We start from the raw sequence: 17,581 nt of genomic DNA on the forward strand, positions 1-17,581 counted from the left end.
TTTCGCCATCTTCATTGTTTGTATTCACCGCTCTGTAGAAGAATGCTTATGTGCGCAGGCGCGTAGTGTTTCTTTACAAAGTGACATCGCCAGCTACTGCCCTGGCATGCATAATACAGCATTTTTAGTCGTTTTCACTAATCTGTGTGAACAGGGATCGTTTTGACAACGTTGTCTTCTGTACGCGAAACTTTTCAAAAAAGCAAAGGAAAACTTTTCCGTTTTTAGTACATACGATGGGCTTTGTTTTTAGTGGTGTAAACGTACCCTTGGAATATTCTTGCTGTTCAAACGATAATATCTTGCACCTCAGCTTTGGAATAGACCATGGACTACCAATAAGCAGTAAGGATTAAAAGTATTTCACTATTTTTAGATGAAAATGACCTAGGCAACGTCATTACTGTTGATTAATGGTCATTAATATTAGTATGCCCAAACAGCCATAGAGCGTCAATGACTGACAGGCGAAAACACCCGTTTCACCGTCTCCCAAGGGCATAGATTTGGCTTGAACATTGGGGGTGTTGCAGCGTAAAGCATTTATATGTTTCCATTGATCATGGTATAAATATTATGAGGGTTGTAATTGCTTGTTTTGATTATTGGGAAAGTTACCTCCCCCCATACACCCGGAATCTATGCCCCTGCCATCTCCAACCTTTGGATACAACAGCAGCATTTCACCGTCTAGTGACAACCATGTTTAATGTTTAAAATAGCTTGTTATGGATAATATTTTACGAGGGAGAATATATATGTCAGAGCATTCATCTGCCCCGGTGTTCAGTCTATCAGTGCAGCACAACAATCTCCAAAGGAAAAGCTGCAATATCTGCTTGTTTAGGGTGACAACACGTCCTTACCCCGAATGGGACTTTAAAAAAGTCAAACCGGGATTTATAAATCATCTTAAATGTCCGGGATTTGCTTGTTTTCATAACGATGTACTCTCTGTAGTCAGAAATGGATACATGTCATAAATACGTGTTCGTTTGCCATTTAAATCTAGCATATCAGTTTAATTTTAACCAGCTTTGCTTTGTGTGTCTCTCCCTCAATCTCAGTGCACCCGCTGTGTGTGATAAAAGGAGAGAGCGTGCTCTTATTCCAGTGACCGTGAGAACAAGGCACTTTTTGATTAAAACATAAAACAAGTAACTCTGAAGAAACACTTCAATTATCACAATAAATAAGTCTGAAAATGTCTGTTTGTATCTTACCTCAGTTTCAGTTAACTTGTTTACATTCAGCTGATCTGTTCGCTGATGAAGTTTGTGAGAGGTGGATACTGTTTGATATACAGTAGATATACATAACTCGCTCGGGCTTTCAAGAAAAAGGAAAAATTCCAGACTTTAAATAAATCATTACATGTGTAGGATGTTTGCGTTGTAGGGATTTACATGGAAGATTTCAGATATAAAATCGGTGATTGAATGACTAATGTTTAATTGCTGAAATGAGATTATTTCCTGTTAAGTCAATAGGTACATTGGAAGGTTTGGGCATAGCAATATGGTGGCGCAGTCTTCACTGATATAACGTCATGAGCAGTCCAGTTCTATCAGTGGTTACAACCCATAAAAAAGCCAGGACTCTTAATGACACAACAGAATTCACTTTTTAATAATTATTAACAAGTATATGTTGATTTACTCTTTTTTTTTTTTTTTTTTTTTTTAAACACATTTGTTCATAATTCATTCTTTTGTACATAATCTGGCGTGCAAGGCAAAGGTACACATGATAGAAAATAGATTTGTGCAGGGTCAGTCCATGTGTGTCTCAGGTGAGGGGGATTCAGTTCTTTGGTCTGATGTTTCTCCCTGCATTGTGTGCTGCTCTGAGATCATCTCCCCCCTCTCCTGGTTGGTCATTTGCTCGTGGGGCCCAGACCGGCTCTGCTCTGATTGGCTGTCTGTGACTTTTGTGCTGTCCATCTCATCTGTCCATTCAGTGCTCTGGTCCCTCTCCACAGATTTCACTGTGAAAGATATGCACATTATGGGCACACAATCTTCATGCATAATAGAAGTGTACTGCACAAGATCAACCAAAATCAGATTCAATTGAGATTTTGAAACATAAGACAATTAAAGATTGTGAATCTGCAAAGTAATGTGGCTGTACAGGGACATTTGTTGACAATGAATGTGGTAGTGATGATGTGTTGATACATTGTATATTCTATATCAGAATCAGAATGAGCTTTATTGCCAAGTATGCTTACACATACAAGGAATTTGTCTTGGTGACAGGAGCTTCCAGTACACAACAATACAAAAACAGCAACAAAACTTTTAAAAAATAATTAAAATTGAATAAAAAATAGATACTGAAAAAAAAAAAAGTATATATAGAATACATAATAGACAATATATATATATATATATATATATATATATATATATATATATATATATATATATATATACATACATACATACATTTATATATACATACACACACACATACACACACACACACACATACATATATACACATACATATACGTATATACACACACACACGCACACATATATACATATATATATATATATATATATATATATATATATATATATATATATATATATATATATACACACACACACATACATACATATACACACACATAAATACACACACACACTACATATCATATATATATATATATATATATATATATATATATACATACATATACACATGCATACACATATACATATATATGAATATATATACAGTTGTGCTCAAAAGTTTGCATACCCTGGCAGAAATTGTGAAATTTTGGCATTGATTTTGAAAATATGACTGATCTTTTATTTAAGGATAGTGATCATATGAAGCCATTTATCATCACACATTTGTTCAGCTCCTTTTTAAATCATAATGATAACAGAAATCACCCAAATGGCCCTGATCAAAAGTTGACATACCCTTGAATGTTTGGCCTTGTAACAGACACACAAGGTGACACACACAGGTTTAAATGGCAATTAAAGGTTAATTTCCCACACCTGTGGCTTTTTAAATTGCAATTAGTGTCTGTGTATAAATAGTCAATGAGTTTGTTAGCTCTCACGTGGATGCACTGAGCAGGCTTGATACTGAGCCATGGGGAGCAGAAAATAAATGTCAAAAGACCTGCGTAACAAGGTAATGGAACTTTATAAAGATGGAAAAGGATATAAAAAGATATCCAAAGCCTTGAAAATGCCAGTCAGTACTGTTCAATCACTTATTAAGAAGTGGAAAATTCAGGGATCTCTTGATACCAAGCCAAGGTCAGGTAGACCAAGAAAGATTTCAGCCACAACTGCCAGAAGAATTCTTCGGGATACAAAGAAAAACCCACAGGTAACCTCAGGAGAAATACAGGCTGCTCTGGAAAAAGACGGTGTGGTTGTTTCAAGGAGCACAATACGACGATACTTGAACAAAAATGAGCTGCATGATCGAGTTGCCAGAAAGAAGCCTTTACTGTGCCAATGCCACAAATGACAACACCTTGACACGCCTCACAGCTTCTGGCACACTGTAATTTGGAGTGACGAGACCAAAATAGAGCTTTATGATCACAACCGTAATCGCTATGTTTAAAGAGGGGTCAACAAGGCCTATAGTGAAAAGAATACCATCCCCACTGTGAAGCATGGTGGTGGCTCACTGATGTTTTGGGGGTGTGTGAGCTCTAAAGGCACAGGGAATATTTTGAAAATTGATGGCAAGATGAATGCAGCATGTTATCAGAAAATACTGGCAGACAATTTGCATTCTTCTGCACGAAAGCTGCGCATGGGACGCTCTTGGACTTTCCAGCACGACAATGACCCTAAGCACAAGGCCAAGTTGACCCTCCAGTGGTTACAGCAGAAAAAGGTGAAGGTTCTGGAGTGGCCATCACAGTCTCCTGACCTTAATATCATCGAGCCACTCTGGGGAGATCTCAAACATGTGGTTCATGCAAGACGACCAAAGAGTTTGCATGACCTGGAGGCATTCTGCCAAGACGAATGGGCAGCTATATCACCTGCAAGAATTTGGGGCCTCATAGACAACTATTACAAAAGACTGCACGCTGTCATTGATGCTAAAGAAGGCAATACACAGTACTAAGAACTAAGGGTATGAAGAATTTTGATGTTTTGTTTTATGATTGTGCCATTCTGTTATAACCTACAGTTGAATATGAATCCCATAAGAAATAAAAGAAATCTGTTTTGCCTGCTCACTCATGTTTTCTTTAAAAATGGTACATATATTACCAATTCTCCAAGGGTATGCAAACTTTTGATCACAACTGTACATACATATACAAACATACATACATACACACACACACATACGTAGTGCAAATCTAAATACAAATCGGTTATATACAGTGCAAGGGAATGTAATGGCAGAAGAGGTAGGATGTGTTGGATAATATAAAAAGACTAAGCTGTGACTAAAAACTGTTCCTGTGCCTGACGGTTCTGGTGCTCAGAGCTCTGAAGTGTCGGCCAGAAGGTAGTGGGTAGGGTGAGTGGGGTCCAGAGTGATTTTTCCAGCCTTTTTCCTCACTCTGGAAGTGTATTGTTCTTGAAGGGAGGGCAGGGGGCAACCAGTAATCCTCTCAGCAATCCGATCTGTCCTTTGTAGTCTTTTGATATCCGATTTCATAGCTAAACCAAAACAGACAGTTATAGAAGTGCAGAGGACAGACTCAATGACTGCTGAGTACAACTGTATCAGCAGCACCTGTGGCAGGTTGAACTTCCTCAACTGGTGAAGGAAGTACAACCTCTGCTGGGCCTTTTTCGCAATGGACTTAATGTGGGTCTCCCACTTCAGGTCCTGTGAGATGGTAGTGCCCAGGAACCTGAATGACTCCACTGCTGCCACAGTGCTGTTTAGAATGGTGAGGGGGGACAGTGTTGGGGGGTTCCTCCTGAAGTCCACAATCATCTCCACTGTTTTGAGCGTGTTCAGCTCAAGGTTGTTTTGACTGCACCAGACAGCCAGCTGTTTAACCTCCCTTCTGTATGCAGACTCATCGTCATCTTGGATGAGGCTGATGACAGTGGTGTCGTCTGCAAACTTCAGGAGCTTGACAGAGCTGTCCATGGGGTTGCAGTCATTGGTGTAGACAGAGAATAGTAGTAGGGAGAGCACACATCCCTGGGGGGCACCAGCATTGATTGTACAAGTGCTGGAAGTGAATTTCCCCTGTCTCACAAGCTGCTGCCTGTCTGTCAGAAAGCTGGTAATCCACTGACAGATAGACGTGGGAATAGAGAGTTGGTGTAATTTAGTCTGGAGGATAGCTGGGATGATGATGTTGAAAGCTGAACTGAAGTCCACAAAAAGGATCCTTGCATATGTCCCTGGTCTCTCCAGATGTTGCAGGATATGATGCAATCCCATGTTGACTGCATCATCCACAGACCTGTTTGCTCGATAAGCAAATTGAAGAGGATCTAGAAAGGGTCCAGTGATGTCCTTCAGGTGGGCCAACACCAGTCTCTCAAATGACTTCATGACCACAGACATCAGGGCGACAGGTCTGTGTCATTAAGTCCTGTGATTTTTGGTTTCTTTGGGATGGGGATGATAGTGGAACGTTTGAAGCAGCATGGGACATCATACTGCTCCAGTGATCTATTGAAGATCTGTGTGAAGATGGGGGCCAGCTGGTTAGCACAGGATCTAAGACATGCAGGTGAAACGCCATCTGGGCCCTGTGCTTTCCTTATCCTTTGTTTTCAAAAGAAATGGCACACATCATCTTCACAGATCTTAAGTGCAGTTTGAGTAGCAGGAGTGGGGAGGAGGGGGATTGCAGGAGGTGTTGGTGTTTGTGTGAAGTGAAGGTCAGAGTGGGTGTGGGGTGTGAGATTGGGCCTTTCAAATCTACAGTAGAACACATTCAGGTTGTCAGCCAGTTGTTGGTCCACCACAGGGTTGGGGGTAGGAGTCCTGTAATTCATAAGTTGTTTCATGCCACTCCACACTGATGCAGGGTCGTTAGCTGAAAACTTTATCAGCTTCTCAGAGTATCTTCTTTTAGCCACTCTGATTCCCTTATTCAGTGTGTTCCAGGCCTGATTGTACAGGACTTTATCCCCAACTCTGTAAGCATCCTCTTTGGCCTGACGAAGCTGCCTGAGTTCTGCTGTAAACCATGGTTTGTCATTGTTAAATGTTAAATAAGTCCTAGTAGGAATGCACATATCCTCACAGAAACTGACATATGATGTTCAGTATCTGTGAGTTCGTCCAGATTGGTGTCTGCAGCCTCAAAAACACTCCAATCAGTGCAGTCAAAGCAGACTTGTAGTTCCAGCTCTGCTTCGTTGGTCCATCTCTTTACAGTCCTTACTAACAGGCTTAGCAGATTTTAATTTCTGTCTGTAGGTTGGAAGAAGATGAACCAGACAGTGATCAGATTGTCCCAAAGCTGCTTTAGGAACAGAGCGATATGCATCCTTTATAGTTGTGTAGCAGTGATCCAGAATATTTCTGTCTCTGGTTCTGTGCTGTTTGTATTTGGGCAGTTCACATGTGAGGTTTGCTTTGTTAAAATCCCCAAGAATAATAATAACTGAGTCCGGGTATTGTTGTTCTGTGTCTGTGATTTGATCAGCCAGCTGTTGCAGCGCGGCATTCAAACACGCGTTTGGCGCGATATACACACTCACCAGAATAAACGAGAAAAACTCCCGCGGCGAGTAGAAAGGCTTACAGTTAATAAAGAGTGCTTCCAAATTAGGACAGCACATCTTCTTTAACGTTGTTACATCTGTACACCAACTTTCATTGATGTAAAAGCATGTTCCACCGCCTCTCATTTTCCCCGCTAACACCACGATGCGATCCGCTCTGAACAGCTGAAAGCCCGGCAGATGTAACGCACTGTCCGGAATGGCTTCACTCAGCCAGGTTTCTGTGAAGCACAAGGCAGCAGAGGTTGAAAAATCCTTGTTTGTGCGGGTGAGGAGATGTAGTTCGTCCGTTTTGTTAGGGAGAGAGCGGAGATTCGCTAGATGAATGCTCGGCAGCGCTGTTCGAAAGCCCCGCCGACGGAGTTTGACCAGCGCATCGGCTCGTCTTCCTCGCCTGCGTCTCGTAGTGCGTTTAAACAACACAGCCGCGCCTCCGACTAAAATGTCCAACAAAACGTCCGAATATTCAAAATCCGGGAAAAGACTGACTGGTATATGCTGTTGAATGTTCAGCAGTTCGTCTCTGGTAAAACTGACTGGAAAAAGATTACTAAACACAAGACAAACAAACAAAAACAACAAAACAATAGGAGCGCTCCACACTGAGGCGGCCATCCACGGCACCATCATGATGTATGATGTTGGTTAGGAGTTTTAAGAGCTGTTAATTTTTTGGTTACTTCTGCATACATTAAAACATATTAAGAACTTCAAGGTAAAATTATTTGCAGATGCAGATGCAGACTACAGAAAGGGTAGAGGGCAGTTGATATTAACTTTGAAGCAGTTTCAGCAGTGTCCAGCTATGTGATATGCTATAATTAATCGAAAACTACTTTTTGGCATATTTGTACTTTAAAAAAATTATTTTTCAGACAACAAAACAAATTTACAATAAACGGATGAAGGCAAAAAAGTGATTAAAAATTAAATGACTAAAAATTGTGGGGGGAAAACAGAACAATATAAATTGTAACCAGTCACAGAGCCTAAAATACACACTTTCCCTTTTACATAAATGTATAATTTAACCTGAAGTATTTATGTTGAATAAAAAGAAGTTCACTGACATGTTATATGTTGGAAAGACATATTATACATATGGTTGAAACACAGTTATTGACTGTCTTTCTCTTCCTCAAACACACACAAACACACATACACACTTCTTCTCATCGTATTGGAGTGCCACTTCACTGCACTCACCTTCCAAATCCTCTGAGCAGGGCATCAGTTCCCCCAGGTTCACTCGCTTCCGCCCCGGTGACCTCTGCTGTCTTGGCAACGCAGCTTTTAGTTCTGAGAGAGGCCATAATAACAACCCTCATCATTTAATAGTAATATAAAGTATATTAATTGCTGTCAGGAGTCCATAGAAAGGAATGGATTTAGTGTTTTAAAAGTAATTACTTAAAGGTATAGTTCACCCAAAAATGAAAATACTCTCATTGTTTACTCGCCCTCATGCCATTCCAAATGTGTATGACTTCTTTTCTTCTGCTGAACACATACAAAGATTTTTAGAAGAATGTTTCAGCTCTGTAGGTCCATACAATGCAATTGAATGATGGCCAGACCTTTTAAAGGCCAAAAAGGACAAAGGCAGCATAAAAGTAATCCATATGACTCCAGTGGTTTAATCCATGTCTTCAGAAGCGATATGACAGGTGTGAGTGAAAAACAAATAAATATTTAAGTAATTTTTTACCATAAAATCTCCTTCCTGCCCAGTAGGTTGCAATATGCAGGAAGAATGTGAATCACCAAAAACAAAAGAAGAATATGAAAGTGAAGGTGGGGAGTTATAGTAAAAAAGGACTTAAATATTGATCTGTTTCTCACCTACATCTATCATATCACTTCAGAAGACATGGATTAAACCACTGGAGTCATATAGATTACTTTTATGCTGCCTTTATGTGATTTTTGGACCTTCAAAGTTCTGGTCACCATTCACTTGCATTGAATGCACCTACAGAGCTGTGATATTCTACTAAAAAATTTTGTGTTCTGCATAAGAAAGAAAATTATAAACATCTGGGATGGCATGAGGGTGAGTAAATGATGAGAGAATTAAAATTTTTGGGTGAACTATCCCTTTTACCTTTTCTTTTCAAGTTTTCCAATGACACACATTTTCTGAGTTTAAATCAACATGATTATAATCTTAATTTGGATGGACAGTATAAATTACAATATCAGATCTTCTTAAATGTGTAGTATGCCACATTGACAGCTAAAGTATCATTAATTATTTACTAAAATAACGCTCTCATACTACATTGTGTGGAATCACCATTAGTCAGAAACATGGGTATTTAACTGATATAATGTCTCACCATCAGAGTCAAGGATTGCGGCGTGTTGCTTGAGAGAATCCTCATGGACAGACACGGCACGGCGCTGAGGAGAGGGCTTCATGCGAGGCCGCGGAATAGGGAGGGTCTCTATGAGGGGAGAGATCAACAGTCAGTCTGTGTCTGTTCTCATAAAGAAATCAGCACAATACAGCACAGGGACTTTGGATTGATAAGATTTTAAATGTGCGACAAGCACAGCGTCCTCTATAATCAGATCACAGATGACGTCAGGGTGGAAATTGTGTTTGTGTGGGACATCAATGGATTCAGAGAGGAAAAATGTCAGACTGCTCGGCATCCGCAAAACTGCTGACACATAGGCAGCACTTGACACCACAAGGGGACGTTCAGCTTAGTACATTATCACAATATTCATATTCTCGGTTATGTGGTTATTGCGCTAAGATGACATTTTAAGATACAAAGTGTCAGAGATGCAGAGTATTAGAACAAACACTGAAAGAATTAATGCATTTTCATCAGAGCCCATTTGCTGTATCGGACTCACAAGCATTGAATTACATGACTTATGGGATAGCAGTAACTGAAATGTCATTGGCCGAGCTCTAAAAGAGGCAGCACACTCTGAGAGCTTTAAGATTGGCCATCGAGGGAGGTGTTGAATGAAAACAGACACTAGTTTAGTAGGAATGTGGCCATTCTGTAGAATTATAAATTTGTTTAGACAGTGATGCATATCATAATGTCCGAGCATGAGTGTACACATGAGACAAAGAGCCAGGAAGAGAGAGAAAGAAAGAATGAAAGAGGACAGTGTCTCTAAGGGCCATGGCCCACTAGGGGGCCTCAGTAAATTTCGAAGGGGACCACATTTATTTTAAAATTATTTTAAATAAACAATGTTATATTGAAAGAATTTAACAACTAAAATGCTAAAACTGATAAAAACCTAAATATAGTGCAGCATATAAAGTGAGCTCAATTTAACAAACAAACTTGGTGAATAAATCTGACCACTTGTAACATTGCTAGCAGGCTAAAGACAGGAACAGACGATGATGATGTGAAGAACCCAAGTGCATTTATTTACATAAGTGATATCCAAAAACGTGAATCCAAAACATAACAAAACATAAACGACTTTGTTACACAAAACAATGTTACATTAACAATACCTGACAAGAGACAATGGCAAACATGAGGGCTTACATACACAGACATGGGTAACAAGAAAATAAACCAATGAAAACAAGACACATGAACATGGAGGGAAACATGAAATCACATGACCAGGGAACCACATGACATGAAACAGGAACAGGAACTAAACTTTAAAAAAAAAAAAAAAGACATGAAAAACAAACACACACAACCCTGACACAGTTCTAGATTTTGTTAATAAAAAAGTTTGCAAAACAAGCACCACTGTCATCATTTAAGGAGTAAATGTAACCTGTGAAGGGGACAAATAGGGGACCTCAAAGTTAGTAATGTTGAGAACCACTAGACTAGGAAAATGGGTTAAAACCCATTATTCAGTTAAAACAAGTTTACAACAGTATTTTAATTAAAAGCTATCTTTCCAATACCAATTATCCCCACTTGACTGACAGTGAGACAAACCTTCAGTGACGGATTGTGCTCTCTCTGCACGCTCCCTGACATCCGTGCTGAGAACTCTCCGTGGCGAGGGGGCTGGGGGGGTCTCTTTCCGGGGAGATGGAGTTGGGGGCTCCTTCTGCTGAGGCAGTGGGATCGAGATGCTCTCTGGTACCTCTTCCTGACCATCCAGAGAGGGGCTGGGTAGCTTGGGAGTGGGTGTGGCTGTTCGGGCTGTATCACTAGTAGGAAGACGAATGGGCTTGATGGCAGGTTTAGGGGGCAATGGGCCTATAGGACGCTCAGGGAGTAGCGGCTTTTCTGTACGGTGGAACTCCAGAACACTCTGGGTCACTCGGGTTGGTCGCCTGGTGTCTAGAGAAAATTGGAGGTTTAAAGGGAAAGTTCATGCAAAAATCTAAATTTTGTCGTCATTTACTCATCCTTATGTTGTTCCACACCTGTATGAATTCCTTTCATGGGAATCAATCTACAAATGGCTTACTTGTAGTTGTCTCTGCATATTAGGCTAAGATAGGAGTAGGTCTTTTTTTTAACACTGAAAAAATGACACACTTGAGCTTTAAAGGAGTCATGTCATGAAGAATCACATTTTCCTTGATATTTTGACATATAAGAGGTAATTCTACTATAAAAACATACTGTAAATTTCAGAACTCAAAACTTAATCCTCAATGCAATAAAATAATTTATTGAAACCAAGCAGCAAAAACTCCTCGTTCTCTACTTCAGCGACTTCCCTACGTCATTTGTGGGCCCATTCATTCTTGACAGCCTCTACAGCAATAACATTAACACCTACTTTACATCATTGCATCCTTGGCCCCGCCCATTGGTGCTCCATTCGTACTTAGAAAGAGAGCAGGTCAGACAGGCCTAGTGTGGCCTAACTATTCCTGAACACCAGAGGGGACCCATCTGGACTATTTTGATTAAAATAATTTGTATATAAACATGCACTAGACAGACGTCTTTGACCGTTGCCATGTATCTTGCACTGCTTTTAAAAGACTTTAAAAGAAGTTACAATTCTAAAAAAGAGACCCCACTCTGTTTTATTCAGCTGAGCTGCTCTTGCTGTTTTTAGCACAGATGTGTCCTGGACATGTTCTTGCGCCCATCTGTGCTATTTTTAATTGTTGGTGTATGTAAACATGAACTAGATGGATGTCTTTGACCATTTTTATGCATTTCCGACGATGTGTGCCTCAGTGCAGGATGATACTGTATCTGTGTGCATCTTGTTCATTGTGCTTTGGACTATGTATGTGCAGGTTTTTTTCCGGCTTATATTAGTGTGGATTGCTTGTGAGCCAATCATAATACGATTCAAGCTTGTTCATTTTCTTCCGATTGAGTTTCAAATATGGCTGTATTTGAGGGGCTGCACGATGTTAGCCAATCGTAACAGTGGCCGTTAACACTGAAGTTTAAGGGAGGCGCTTTGGCCAAAACCGAGCGTTTCAGACAGAGGGGTGGAGACATGGTGAAAATGATAATATTTTACTAAATTATGACTGTTTTGATGCAAAACAAATGTACTAACATTATCAGTGGACCTCAGAGTTGATAATAAAAAATTTTTTTTAAAAAAAGAGTATGGCATGACCCCTTTAAGACTGTGTAAGATGAAAATTGCTGAGGCTGGGTGATTCATTTATTACCTGACGAGGTGGACATTGTGCGGGGTTTCATAAATGTGGGTGGTGGCTCAGGTTTGTCAAGTATTGCACCTATAAAAACAAGCAAAGTGGAATGTTTAACAGAGAACTAACAGAGAGGATCTGCGTCAACAGCCATGCAAAAAATATTTGCACATCAACATGGAATACCTGCTGAGCTATGCTTATACATAAGAATAAACAGACTGAAACTAGCTTAAGGAAAAGTCTTTTATGGTGGCAGTAAAATTGCATTTGAATTATTAACACAATGCTGCAAGGTATTCTTGATGTTTGTTTGTTTAATCATGGGAGAAAGTACAGACATTTGGCCTTTTGCCAAGCTGACAAAAAAACCCTCTGTATAATATAAACAAATGCCTCTGAATACCCCATGATAAATCGATAGGATATAGTTTTGCAGTGTTAATTGAAAAACATGAGGGTAATAACAAGGAAAGACCACATTTGTATCACACAAATGACTCTAGAGCACAAGTCACCTGATACCACAGAGCAGGAATTCAGAGATCACTACTGACACACAAATCTGCAGACACAGCACTAACAATGCGGCAAATTCCCCAGAATCCCAGCACAAAGATCTATGTTCTGTTGCAATTGAGAGGGCAGAGAAATGTGTCTTACCCTCAGAGCTGGCTTTTCTCAGCTCCTCATCCTTGCTCTGTAAGAGGATAACACTGGTTTAATTGAGATGCCTACTACATAAGTGTATAATCCCTAATTCACTCAGACCCTTTTACATGTAAAGAGCAAGCCGTTATTCTGATACGGTGGTTTTAGCTGAGTGGACGAATATTACCGAGTAAAGGTGTTTTTGCTTAATATGATGCACTTGTGCAGCATCAAATCCGATAAGGCTGAATTATTTACACACATTAATACATTTTAAAAGATCTCCAGAGAGCTGAGTTGTTTGATAGCTTAAGTTCAGAGGAGAAATATATTTCACAATGAAAAGCCAGACTGTTGACAACAATTAATACAATGGACCCTTTTCACAAAGTTTGAGTAAATCTAGCAAACTTTTTTTCTTAATGTACACCATTTAATGTATATTTATATCGCAATTTTTTGTGTGTGTTATATTACCCTGGCATTAATGGGGGAAAAAATCCTACAAACTAGTCAGCATTGCTTTGATGGGGTTTCACTTACAGCTGCTGAGGAAGTGACAGTAAATCTTTCTCTCTCTATTTTTTTCCTCCTTTGGAAAGTTATAGAAATGGTGAATTTTTTTTCTTTTGCTGTAATAGCAAAAGGGAACGCAAGCAATAACATTCGTCTCCTATTTACTTCTATACACCAGTGGTGCCGTTTACTCTCCGATAGTTTACTTTCAGGTTCCATATCCAGAAATGTGAAAAGGGTCCATACTATTCAAAAGAACTGCAAAAAGTAAAGACAAGTGTATAAAATCACACTAAATTATCTTTTATACAGAAGATACCCACATTAACCTGACTCTGTTTGGAGTCAGGAGGAGTTGTTTTGGTGACTCCCATGCGGTGAAGCATAACATGGAGACGCTGTTCAAAACTGGATGAGCTCTCTGATGCATGTTTCTAAAGAGTGACCAAAAAAACAAGAGCTATTTAAGACATTACTGTTCAAACAGCACATAAAACTTCCATGTCAATATCTGTGTTTGTAACATTTACAGCACTTATTAGGAAGTGATCTGAGCCAAATATGAAATAAGCAGCATAAACCTCTATAGAATTTTTCATCCTCCAATCCAGAGTGCTTTTGGAGTAAGAAAATGTTTGGAATAGCAGACACTGGGCAAACAAGTTAATACTGACTCGCTGTCTTTAGCCTGCAGAAACAGTATATTTACGAAACAGCAAATGCTGCAAGAACAACATTTATAGGTACATTTTAATAGCATCTTTCAGATGCGTTGATATTAAATTGCAAAAAATAATATCAGCCTCATACTTTTCTCAGTATGCACCAATATTCACACTAGCCAAAATGGCACACATTCCTTATAAAATCTATGGAATGCAATAAGAGTGTCAGTCAATGTCACATATTACCATCTGATGATACATCACTGTACCATGGTTCTGCCATAGTACTTTTATTGCAAGGGATCATTCTTTAGTATCATTCTATAGCCAACCTCAAATTAAAGACCTAAACAGCCATAAAAAATAAAAAAACAATAATCATTAAACATATGATATGGGCTTTTTGATGGCCAATACTGCTATTTAGAGCTGGGTGGCTGATGGTCAATATAATACAAATATAAATAAAAAATAAAAAAAGATTTTGCAAATTAAATTGCTGAATTTTAATGTGCACTTTTCTTTCTTTTTTTTTTACTTTAAATTCACCCCAAAACATTTAAAAACAGAAAATTGTTAGTATCCGTTTACAAGGCTGTCGATTGATTTTGAAACTTATCACTTCTATTAATCAGACACAATTCTTGCCTATAATCTCAAAATGGCCAAGTATCAGCCTGGCCTACATGTGACCTTCCTAACATCTAGTCTAAACCAAACTGAGCCCAGAACCAGTGCTGACTCACCTTAGCATGTGTAGCTGTGCCGTCCTGCTCTGGCAAGACGTCGGAAAGCAGGATGAGGGACTGCGATTTTCCCTCTCTAAGAGAACGCCGGGTGGGTTTGGGCCTCCGTTCTCCATCTGTGCAGCTCTTCTCTAGGGTCCGGCTTTTCTCCCACTCTGAGGGTGACACAACTGGGACTGGGCTGGGGGTTTTGGTGGGGGTGGGAGGTGCAGCAAGGGGCAGTGCTGGGGCCTCTTCAGGTTTGCCTGGGGAGGTGGCAGGAGGTGTGGGAGTGGACGCAGGTGGGGTCAGTGCAGGGGTGGGGACATGTGAAGGAGCTTTGGGAGACATTTTGTCTTCATTAACTGGTGAAGTTGTAGAATCTGTTATTGTGAGGATGGTAGTGCTGGCTGTAGTTGTGGCTGACTTGACAATGTTTTCCTCTTCTAATTTGTCTTTCTCCCTCTCCTTCTCTTTCTCCTTCTCTCGTTCTCTCTCTTTTTCCCTTTCCTTTTCCCTCTCTTTCTCTGCTCGTGCTGCTTCCCGGAGTGGTCGTATGAGATCTGCTATTGAAGTCTTTTTGACTTTGCCCTCGGGGCCGCCCTCGCCCTTGGCCCCTCGACCTGCACGGACTTTCTTAAAGGCGAAAAAGTCGCCAAACTTCTTCTTGATGTTTTTGGAGAGGGCTGTGGTGGGGATGGGGGTTGTAGTGGAGGTGGTGGGTGGGGCAGTTGTGACACACATGGGCTCTGCAGGTTGTGGTTTAATGAGGGGCTCCTCCCTCTGGTGCTTTCTGAACACGAGGAGAGGAGAGGCATGATGGGAAATGTCTTTTGACAACCATCAAGACATTTCTTTGTTAGCAAGATCATGATTCATCAAAATGATGTGTTGTGGTAACAAGAATTCTAGTTCTACAAACATATACAAGGGTAGTTGACATTTAATACTTTTGGAAAGTTGACATGTCCTGAGGTGTGACATGCTATATTCCTATATAATCTAAAACTGTTATAAATGTAATAATTGTAACAAAAGTTCTCAGTTACCGATGTCATTGTAAAAATGCGTAATTTGCAGTCAGCCATGATTTATTCTGCAAGTGAAAGTGTCCAGTTACAGGGGATAGAGATACTGCAAGTAATATTCCACTTGTCATGTGATCTCATCATGGCCAGCATTCATGAATATGCACCAAGCAGCTTTTTCTCTAAGACTGATATGACTAGAGTCTTCATCTCATGCGAGTTTACATCATTTTAAACATATTTTTCAAAAGAACAATGGTATTGCTATTTCTGGTTTTTTTTATTATTTAGCAACTAGCAGGAAAAAACTGCATGCACATTTTATTGAGAGACTACTTGGAATATTGTCGATTAAAAAAAATCATTTGTCACACACCACAGGACTATTTAAAATGAGCAGTTGATTGCAAAATGGTGATAGGTGTGAAAAGGTTACAGGACCTAATATATAAAGTACACTTTCCCCTATATATCCATATAAATATTAGCCTAAAATCTTGTTGATTAAAGTCCATGGACAATTTAAACTACCCATAGTAAAAACTGTGAATTAACATGAACATCTCTGCATGCCTTTACTGTGTATTTGAGTGTGTGTGTTTGTGTGTGTTGTGTACTCACAGGGGGTCATCAGGGATGATCTTTTTGGTGAAGAACTCTTCTACACCTTCATCAACCCTCCCTATGTTCTCATTGGCCTCATTCTCACTCTCAGCGGCCTGCTCCTGCACATATACAAACAGACACAAGGTCATTCGACCAATTAAAACTGCATGTGAAAATGTGAAACTATTTTGCCCTAAAGGAATAAATGGAAGATAATTTGTATGCATTTTAACATGATTTACACAAGCATGTTATGTCCCTGCTGATCCTGGAACAACATTACAATAAAATCAGTAATCATCGCTCTCTAATTTAGGAGTTAGTTTGGATTAAGGTTAGAATTTCTAGTGGTGGTGGCGTAGTGGACTACAGCACTGAACTGGTAAACAAAAGGTTGTTAGTTCAATCCCCACAGCCACCACCATTGTGTCCTTGAGCAAGGCACTTAACTCCAGGTTGCTTCAGGGGGATTGTCCCTGTAATAAGGGCACTGTAAGTCGCTTTGATAAAAGCATCTGCCAAATGCATAAATGTAAATTTAAATGTAATTAGGGTAAGGATAACCTTGCACAGCCAGGCTTTTGACATTTAGCATAAAGTCAGGTCTGCTTTGCAACTTATTCAAGCCAAGAACTGCCCTTAGACAGGAAGGGTCTGTATGACTGACATGTAAACCAATCAGATTTCATTTTGTTTTTACATTCCGTTTAGGGGTGGTATTTGAAATAGTTGATACTACAATAATAGATTGTTGTGGAAAAAATAATTATATTGTTTGTAGAGAAAACACCAAACAAATTAATGGAAATGTGTGTAGACTTTGTGTTCAGAATTTCTGTCAATCAAAAGTAATAAGTACTGATTATTTCACAGACATATCTCAGAAATTAAATATATGGAAGATACAAAATATACAGATCTGCTCGAGGATATCTAGCTTACTTGCTCATATAAGTGCCTTAAGATTTGATGCCACTAATGTATGTGTCTGTGGGTGTGTCATTTGTGGCTAGGGTTAGGTTTTTATAAAACTCAAACAACTAATGCAACAAACAACAAAGAGTGTTGCTCCAGGTACATGTTGTACTTGTGT

General features: G+C 39.6%; 1 protein-coding gene across 1 annotated transcript in view; it reads right to left on the reverse strand.

Moving 5' to 3' along the window:
- Nucleotides 1-442: 442 nt before the first annotated feature.
- Nucleotides 443-17,581, reverse strand: part of LOC127455949 (capping protein, Arp2/3 and myosin-I linker protein 2-like) — a 76,864-nt gene continuing 59,725 nt past the window's right edge. Inside the window, exons 32-40 of the mRNA XM_051724146.1 lie at nt 16,504-16,607; nt 14,876-15,647; nt 13,788-13,898; nt 12,961-12,997; nt 12,316-12,384; nt 10,655-11,005; nt 9,050-9,157; nt 7,917-8,009; nt 443-1,987 (exon numbers count right to left, since the gene is read on the reverse strand). Coding sequence (XP_051580106.1) covers nt 1,773-1,987; nt 7,917-8,009; nt 9,050-9,157; nt 10,655-11,005; nt 12,316-12,384; nt 12,961-12,997; nt 13,788-13,898; nt 14,876-15,647; nt 16,504-16,607 — 1,860 coding nt within the window. The 3' untranslated portion in view covers nt 443-1,772. The remainder of the gene's footprint in view (nt 1,988-7,916; nt 8,010-9,049; nt 9,158-10,654; nt 11,006-12,315; nt 12,385-12,960; nt 12,998-13,787; nt 13,899-14,875; nt 15,648-16,503; nt 16,608-17,581) is intronic.

Source organism: Myxocyprinus asiaticus, chromosome 18 (genome assembly GCF_019703515.2).
Source record: "Myxocyprinus asiaticus isolate MX2 ecotype Aquarium Trade chromosome 18, UBuf_Myxa_2, whole genome shotgun sequence".
NCBI lineage: Eukaryota > Metazoa > Chordata > Actinopteri > Cypriniformes > Catostomidae > Myxocyprinus > Myxocyprinus asiaticus.